The 9,566-nt window shown below is 36.5% G+C and overlaps 1 protein-coding gene across 1 annotated transcript; it reads left to right on the top strand.

Moving 5' to 3' along the window:
• The first annotated feature begins 288 nt into the window (after positions 1-288).
• LOC103713833 (large ribosomal subunit protein uL10) lies at positions 289-3,223 on the top strand. The gene is made up of 5 exons (XM_008800871.6): positions 289-728; positions 1,286-1,354; positions 2,186-2,284; positions 2,363-2,755; positions 2,900-3,223. The coding sequence occupies exons 1-5, from the start codon at positions 471-473 to the stop codon at positions 3,041-3,043; spliced, it is 963 nt and encodes a 320-aa protein (XP_008799093.1). The 5' UTR covers positions 289-470; the 3' UTR covers positions 3,044-3,223.
• The last annotated feature ends 6,343 nt before the right edge of the window (positions 3,224-9,566 follow it).

The following is a 9,566-nucleotide window of genomic DNA, read 5'->3' as shown; positions in this document are numbered from 1 at the left end:
AGGATTCATCTTTCTTCGCACGAATCCACCATTGGATCGCATAATGGTTGCTTCGAAAACTGGGCAAATAGATGAATGAAGGAGTTCAGAGTGCTTTCAGATCTGGAGGCATGATCCAATGATTGACATCATCCGAAAGACAACCCGAATCCATTAACATTAGGGTGTGAATTTGATTTATACGAATCTGGATCTACCCAACCAGACCTGAACTTGATCAGTATCCATCCAACCCAAACCTGGATCCAAAGTGTACAGAAGCCCATCCATATCCAATCTCCACGTATCATACCTCAACCGGATACGGGCTTGTCGGGTATATGATGAAAACCTAGGTATAAAAGCAAACGCGAAAGAGGAGTTTTAAGGGATTACGGCGACAGGTTTATCTCCGCTCTCTTCCTCTCATCTAGGGTTAGGGGTTGGGTTTTTTTCCTTCCGTTCGCAGGGTTTCTTAGCACGAATCAGACATGACGGTCAAGCTCACGAAGGCCGAGAGGAAGCTGGAGTACGACAAGAAGCTATGCCGCCTCCTGGACGAGTACAGCCAGGTGCTGATAGCAGCGGCGGACAACGTGGGGTCGAATCAGCTTCAAAATATCCGGCAGGGGCTCCGGGGGGAGTCGGTGATCCTCATGGGCAAGAACACGCTGATCCGGCGCTGCATCAAGGTGCACGCAGAGAAGACCGGCAACAAGGAGTACCTCAATCTCCTTCCCTTGCTCGTGGTATGGATTCTTGTCGCATCTTGTGGTGGCTTTAATCTTAAAATTTTGGTAGAAGAGTTTTGATTTTTGATTGTATTTTGGCCCTACTGCTATTTTTAGATCGTTTTGTTGTTAGATTAGTAAGATTCAAGGATTCCTTAGTTCAAGATTATTTTTTTAATATATCCTTCCTTTTTTAATGATTTTTAAATTTCAGTAATTTTGGAGCAATAATTGTGAGATTGAGGAGTTTGAAAGGTTCAGCAGATTGGGATCATATTAAAATTCATGTTTTTATGATATTCTGGTCGGCTATTTACTAAGATTTAGATGTAATTTTGGTGTATTTTGTTATTATTTTAATGGGCTGGAGGGTTTTTTTATAGCAGAATGGCAGGCCTTATATTTTTAGGGTTATGGAGATTGGTCATTACATGGGTTGTTTAATTGTTTTGTTCAAAGTGTGAGTTCCTGTATCAGGTTTAGAGCAGGTTTTTTGATCTGCTGGTATTAGTTGCTTTATTTTGCCTCTCCTCCTTGATATGATCTAATCCGGTGATGTCCGTTATTTAATGAAGGGAAATGTGGGATTAATTTTCACAAAGGGAGATCTGAAGGAGGTCAGGGAGGAAGTGGCGAAATACAAGGTTTGTTGCTGACACTGCCTTCTCTCTTTTTATGCATTGGTTTTTAAGACAAGGTTTTTACCAATTGAACCTATTGGCACAAAGAAGAGTTAATCTTATGACAAATCCAAATTAGTAATTTTATCACAAATATATGAATTAAAAATACCTAATTATAATTCAGAAATTTGTGAAATGTTGTTATCTTTTCTTGCTGGTTAAAACCCTTAATCTAGCATTCCAGGTGCTTGGTTAAATCATGAGCTTGATATAAAAAACACTCCGACCTTTAACTTTTACATATGATGCTGGATGAAAACATTAACAAGCAAACAGGAATTTTGCTTGGATTTTTGAACTGGTGACAGATTCTTATTTAACCAAGATATTCTACCGCTCCCCCGAACTCTCTGGGGACCCAACCAAAGCATAGATAAATTTGAACTTGCAACCCTTGGGCCAATTGGTCCCAGTTGGCTCCTTTTCTGCAGTGCATGTGCTAAGTGGAGGTTCTGTGTTCCTTCTCAAAGGAAGGTGGTTTCTTTGACTTTTGTCAAAGAAAAAAAAAAGGCAGCGGAGGAATTTGGTTATGTCTCAGAAAGAACATTGCTGTGAAGTGGTTTTAATAGTATAACTGCAGTAAATGCTTTCGGATTATGAAATTTTGTGCTTATAGTTGAATAACTGCAGGATTTTTTTATCAGAACTATGATAATCTATATGCAGATGCATGCATATAGATATGTAACAATTGCATATCTTGTCATTTTTTATATTAAGCTCTAACCACCTTTCTGTTGATTCGCCATTGGTTGATTGTGTATGGTTTCTTATTTTCTTTATGTAAATCAGGTTGGAGCTCCTGCCCGTGTTGGACTTGTTGCTCCGATCGACGTTGTGGTTCCCCCTGGCAACACTGGATTAGATCCATCACAGACCTCCTTCTTTCAGGTCCATAGAAACATTATCCTTGTTCTTTTAGTTTCAGTGAGGCCTATGATGCTAATCTCTTGCAACTCTATTTTTCAGGTGCTCAATATCCCAACCAAGATCAACAAGGGTACTGTTGAAATTATTACCCCTGTTGAGCTGATCAGGAAAGGGGAAAAGGTCGGCTCTTCTGAGGCTGCCCTTCTTGCCAAGCTTGGCATAAGACCATTCTCCTACGGTCTCGTCATCCAGTCAGTGTATGAGAATGGGTCAGTCTTCAGTCCTGAGGTCCTGGACCTCACTGAGGATGATTTGATAGAGAAGTTCGCAGCTGGTCTTTCTATGGTCACCTCGCTGTCCTTGGCCCTTTCCTACCCTACTTTAGCAGCAGCACCCCACATGTTCATCAATGCCTACAAGAATGTTCTGGCAGTTGCAATCGCAACTGAGTATACTTTCCCACAGGCCGAGAAGGTGAAGGAGTTTTTGGAGGTAGGTTGTGTATTCTTCTGCCAGATGAAAGTTAATAAGCTAATAAGCTGTTACTTGTATCAAATTTGTTGGTTATAATACCAAATCTATCGCTGTTATTTGTATCAAATTTGTTGGTTATAATATCAAATCTATTGGATGCAGGATCCTAGCAAGTTTGCTGTCGCAGCTCCTGTTGCAGCTGCTGAAGCTGCTTCCACACCTGCTGCAGCAGCCAAGGAAGAAGAGAAGAAAGCGGAGCCTGAAGAGGAATCGGATGATGACATGGGGTTTTCATTGTTCGACTAGGAATATTTAGAAAAAAAAATGATCACTTTATAATGTTGTTTTGCTTCAGTAGACTGGTTTTGATCAGAAGTTTTGGATGGTAGTTGCTTGCTTCTTTATGTCCTGTCACTTTTAGATTGCTATATCATGCGTTATACTTTTGTTCTTAAATGATATGTTTATGGTATTTGGTTAGTAAAATCCTTTCTATGTTCTTTGTGGTGTCTTTTTTTTCGTGCACTGAGGCATTCAGAGACGGAGGATCCTTCTATCAATTGGGTCTGGATTCTGGCTCTTAGTCTCTTGGGCACTGTAAATAGGCTTTTAAAAATTCATTTTCAAAACAAAGTTTCACGGATTTTAGATTGGCGACGTGTTATGAAATTGAAATTTATATTCTTGGCATCCAATGATTCCATAGATTGAAAGATTTTATTGCAGTGTGGCTTTTATAAAATGTGATGTTGGACAGGTGCGGCAACAAAGTATCACTGTAGCGGGCTATTACATTACTGAGCTTTATATATTAAATTTTTTTATTGTGTAATTGGTCTTATTATATATTTTTTATCATTTCTGGAAGCTGAGTTATTTGCATGCTTGCACATAGCAGTAGGAGGTTCATCTCGGAAGCTGGCGGCAAAGATAGCAAAAGCCTACATGTCTATTTAAATTTTGACATATTCTTTGCCCACAATCAGCTCTAGCTTTGACTCATCAAGTAGTAAGAATTATTGACTAATTATTTTTTAAGAAGATTTTCGTAATTATTTTTTTTTTGTATAAGATTTGGATAAATGATTAAAATGTGACTATATTAATTAATGAAAAGTTTGGACTAATTATATTTCTAAATTAATTTATTCTTTAAATTTGATAATTGATGAAAAAGCTATAGGCTTTTCTGTTGTATACAATAGATGACACCTTTTAAATTGGGTAGATCATTGCTCCACCTAACTCAAAAGTCTAACTCAAAAATAATTATAAATTCAAAGTCTATGCATGCGTGTAAACTCGGACTCATAGGTTTTATCTGGTAATTAATGCTGCTATCTTGGTGCTTTTGGTTGTAATTTGCTATACCTATTATTTTGTTATATTTTCCAGGTGGATGCCTAATGCATGATTAATAAAAAATACATATAAATATGTCATGTCTTATTTTCTGGCATCTATATAGAGGAGGATGTGAGGTTTTAGATATTATAGAGCTCTTATGATATTTTTTGGAAAGTTATTCTATATGTGAAATTGATGTTTTTATTTGTTTTAGGCGGGCATCTCATAGTACACAAGTACGAACACACTCAATAAAATCGAAAAACAAAACATCGCGGAGAGCCCTTCGCAGCTCTCGCTCTGCATCCACAGAGTACCACCTGAATGACTAGCCACATAAAAGGCCATCCAATCCACGGCTTCGTTGGTCTTTCTGTAAACATGCTTGGTTAGGAAGGTCTTTCCGTCTCTGCACATGGCCCAAAAATCTCGGAATAGGAAATGGTTCCATCCCAACACCCTCAAACCCTTCTGGATTCACCCTATTATAGTAGCCGAGTCGCCCAATGGAGCTGATGTGTTGGAGGAAGCCAAAATAATTAAACAGCAAGTCTTAGAAATTAAGCAAATTTGGTAATATTTTTTATTTTTTTTCAAATTAACTTTTTGGATGCAGGATTCTAATATGTTACATTTGTTAATCCGTATTAAGATTATTAAGTATTTAATGTTGCTATGTTTGATTGCAATTTGCAACATCTTAGCATATTAATACTAGACTATTGCTGTCTTAATGTTTTTGGTTGCAATTTGCTATAACCATGTCATTGTTGTATTTTACAAGTGGTTTTCTAATTTATAATTAATAAAACATGTCCATAAATGTTATACAGAGTAAATGGAGTTTTAGATATCATATTAATATTTTTTTCTCTATTTTTTAGTAAATAACTTTTATAATATTTTTTTGAAAATATTCTATATGTAAAATTAATGTATTGGAGGAAGCCAAAATAATTTCTATATAATAATTGTTTTGCTATATTCTATATATTGCACAAGAGTTGATAAGTGATAAATAATTTGTATGTTAAATTTGTTAACCGATAAAGAAGTATTGGAGGCTCTATAATGTACACCAAAATAATTTGGAAGGGGTCTATATATCATGTTAGGTTTCTTTACGATGGACACCATTTTTAGTTGTAATTTGATATAACCATTTGTAGTATGCAAGATTAACACAGATAAGTATAATAATATGTCTTTTTCTTTCTTTTTTTTTGGTATTTATAAAGAGGACATGGAGTTTCTAATCTCCTGGAGTTTTCCGCATCGTATAAATATTTTTCTTTTTTCTCCTCTGATGATATTTTTTTTTGAAGCCATTCCAATCCAGAAATGGATGCATTGGAGCCAACCAAAATAATTAAATAGTAGTGACACGTATTACAAATTTGATATTTCTTTTTTTTTCTTTCCCAACTCATAGTACACTAGATGTTGGATACTTGCTGATCTTTTATTGAAGAAAAACCCTATGAATTATAGATTATAACAATTGAAAACTCAACTGTGATTGATTTTTTTGTTCTCTCCGGTGCAAGGATAAATCACGTAATTAATTGGGAATTTGGACAAATCATGAATTATATCTGTCCTTTTTTAAAAATAATTAATTTTTAATTTTATGGATCATTGTACCCTATCTTGTAACTTCTTTTACAATATCAACTTATTTTTGGGTACCTCCATTAGTTACTAATAGAGTGCATTGTGGAATTTTTATATCATTACATTTATGCTTTTTCTCATGCTTCCGCTGGAATTTCTATTGGCAAAGAGATGACTTACATGTTTGTGTGTATATATATATATAAGCTATGAGCTTCCATCAACAAGTTCAACAAAGCTACATGTCTACTGGAAATAAGCTACATGTCCACTGGAAATAATAAAAGAACGAGAATAAAATTCCCATGACTTCGATCAAGGAAACAATTAATGTGTAGTAGAAATAACAAAAGAATCAAAAAACTTAGTCCGTGTGCACCCAAAGTTATGCAACCTAGTTTATTCAATTTCAACACGCTTCACAAAATTAGTGGTACCACTATCAAGCTTCCATCACTTTGGTAGTCTGTAACAAAACATGTAAGAAGTTTGAGGCCATGTCATCCTCTCTGTAAAGATGGGATTCTTGGATACTTTAAAATTTTACCAAATCTCCAAATTTTACAAGTTCATATCATGAAGATGATTATGGACCATACTTTTCTTGAGAACTAGCTAGAATGGGTGATGTTGGTCGAAATTGAGCGAGGGCAGGATTTAAACCAAGATCGGTGGTATGTAGGGTACAAATGAGCTAGACTTAAGCAAGCTAAGCCTAGCTCAAGTGTGGCTTGATGAACTAAGACTAGATTAAGCTTGTCATGAACTAGTTGGATTGAGAGCCTAAGATTGAGTCGGCTCGTTCCCACTCAGGCAACTTTGAGCTTGGCTTTATTAAGGCTGCAAATACTTGACTTGACTTGATCTGGATCCGATTTAAAGATCTATGGGGTCAGATTGGGTTCCAAATTTGAACTCATTCCATATTCTAGATCGAGTCTGGGCTTACTAAGACCCGACCTGACCCAATTGTTCTCTGGGTCCGATTTGAGTCTTTTGACTTATGACACGATCCGACCCGATCCAAGCCTAGTATACTCGTTAACCCAGGTACTCGCACATATTCTATTTACCGTGCATTGATAGCAGGCTTACTAGATATGGTTCTTGCTGTCTGTGTAGGAGAGATATTTAGATCCTTCTCACATGACTCACGAAAGTATGAGATATATGTATGTAAAATATTATGTATCTGGTTCTAATTCTTTTAGACATGTCTTGTTGTTTTCTCTTTTTCGGGAGTTAGATGGTTATGGAATATGAAATACAGCTCTGTTTTCTTTTTGACAACCATATATCTATTAAAAAGTATGGTCTTGGACTTTATTTATTACAAATATGATAATTTGTAGATTAACAATTTTTAACACTTTTGCCTATTACTTGTATCATCTAACTATTTCATGCATAATTTATTCTTAGTATTTCCCCTATCTTAAAAATAGGATCATACTAAGGAATATAGCGCCACATGGATTAGAACATTGGCCTTAAAGAGAATATTATGTTGAAGTAAATGTTGGAAAAAATTGTGGACATTATGGTTACGAATGATTAGGAAAGAGAAATTTGGGATTGTATCAATCGAATCATTGGGGAAACAATCTAAGTTGTACAGGCATATGCAAGAAATATTCGAGCATGTTTCAGACTTTCATAAAAACGAGTAGCTTTCATTTATTAAAGTAAATGATAGGAAAGAGGAGTGCACTTATTTCTCAAAAAGAAAGATGAAGTCATGTTAGTATTAGTATTCATGTTTTGTTATCCATCTTTTAATATTATGTGTGACCTGGATTTGATCTGAAGCCGATTCAATTTTTTTTGGTTGGGACTAGGTTATACATAGACTGGATCCAATCTGACTTGATCCGATCTTCTATTGGGTTAAGTTTGGGTCCAATATTAGAACTTGAACAAAAAACCAGTTCAGATTGGGCCAGGTCAAGGTTAGGGTTATTCACAACCCAATCCATTTGCACCCCCAAGCTTGATTATACTTACTTGGTCTGGGCATGAATATGAGAAGGGGATTGAATAAGAGAATGGGGTGGTCACCACCGTCGACCACAGAGAGTTGGACGAAGAATAAGGGAGCTTCGATGGAGTTAGAAAGATGGAACTGAAAGGAAAGGGCTTAAACACGTATATCCACTGGAAGGCCGCATAGAAGCAGTAAATGAGAGAGAGAGAGAGAGAGTTATGAACTAAGTTTGAGAAAGAATTTAGGCTCGAAATACAACCGAGATAAACATGGTATTGCTTGCTTGTGTACGACTTCAATGAGCTCAATACGGACGTAAAATAAAAATAATTAAATATTATTTATTTATTATCAGTTTATTATAAGTAGATTTATATTGATATCTTTATGATAATAATATTAAAGAAATATTTCAGAGTATGTTTGAAATTCAAATCATAGTGAAGCAATCTTACCGTTGCACCGAAGTTCACTCTCTCTTTTTTAAGGTTATATTGTATAAACATCAATTTTATATCATCATAAGATCTTAAGCTTCTATCTCAGTCATTAAATCCCAAAATAACGGAGAAGACCCTAATGTTTTTAATTTCACAACCCTCAACCGCCACCACCTTACTCATTTGACAACCCTACTGGTATTAACAGCCAGACTTTACTGATTTGGTCAATTGGCACCGTCTTAACACTATAATTAGAAGACTTCACAATTAGTCTCTCGATCACAATAAGAGAAACACTACCTTTCTACCAAGGGGAATAACCGAAACCAATGGCTCTTTTAGGATCAAGATCCAATTAGTAGGAAGGAAGAAAACCATTGACAGCACCACAACAATTAGCCCCCTGTTCTATCAGCCAATTCTTCTAGTCAGTAAACCTCTTCGGAATTATGGGATCCTCGTATTGGTTTACAAATCAAAACAATCCAATTCCACCCAAGTATCAAGAGGATGGTAGCACTTTTTTGTGAGAAGAGGATTGTGCTACTGTAGCTCTTGGTAAGCTTCTATTCCTCAGCCCTTTGTTTTGTTGCTTTCTGCCTTTCTTCTCAAGTTAATGATAAACAACAAGAGTACTGTTCTTCTTAAGTTCTCTTCACCTGCGACCTGTATGTATGACAAAATCTGTGCCGATCTCGTCACCAACTTCGGACTTGTTAAAGTTTGGCAAACCCTTCCTCCTACTTCAAACTCCACCAATTACACTAAATTCACTCAAAAAGATCGAAAAGAAGAGAGAGAGAGAGAGAGAGAGAGAGAGAGAGAGAGAGAGAGTTGTAAGCAGATGAAGCAGTTGGCGTTTCGGCATCCGGTTCCACCAGAGACGTGACGTTAATGGATATATAAAAAGGTGGAAGGCCTCGTGATCACAAAGGTGACGAAACTTTTTGCTAGGTTCCTTCAGCCATATATACCCCAAAAGAGAGTATATATACCAATTATAATGATGATAGATATTGGAATTTAGTTTAAAGATGAAAAAAAGGAGGCAGTGCAGAATAAAGGCATATTTTGACGTGGGCTGGAAGGGAAATATCTCCTTTTATCTTCATCTCCATTTAAAAGTCTCCTTTATCCTTGTTCTGCATCTAAAATTCCTCATGGTTTCGTTGTTTCAGGTGCGAGGATGTGGATCACATTGGTATAAGGTACTGCAGGAATCCAAAGTAATGTTTTTGGTGCAAAAAGATTGGGTGTGCGCAGCTTCACTTGCAGATAAAGAGAGCTTTTGCCTTCCATGAAGCCGGAACTGGAGGCGTGGTGGAGAATAGGGGTTGGAGAAGCTCAAAGTCCCCATTGCTCTTAATTCTAACTTGAAGCATCAGTACAAGGTTTCTATAATGTAGGCATTCTTCTGGTTTGGGGTGCTCCAAATTTCCTC

This window comes from Phoenix dactylifera, chromosome 12 (genome assembly GCF_051530095.1).
Source record: "Phoenix dactylifera cultivar Ajwa chromosome 12, Ajwa_hap1_PhDact_Kaust_v1.1, whole genome shotgun sequence".
In the NCBI taxonomy this organism is placed as follows: Eukaryota; Viridiplantae; Streptophyta; class Magnoliopsida; order Arecales; family Arecaceae; genus Phoenix; species Phoenix dactylifera.
The sequence above is the reverse complement of the archived record's forward strand: the minus strand, read 5'-3'. Positions and strand labels throughout refer to the sequence as shown.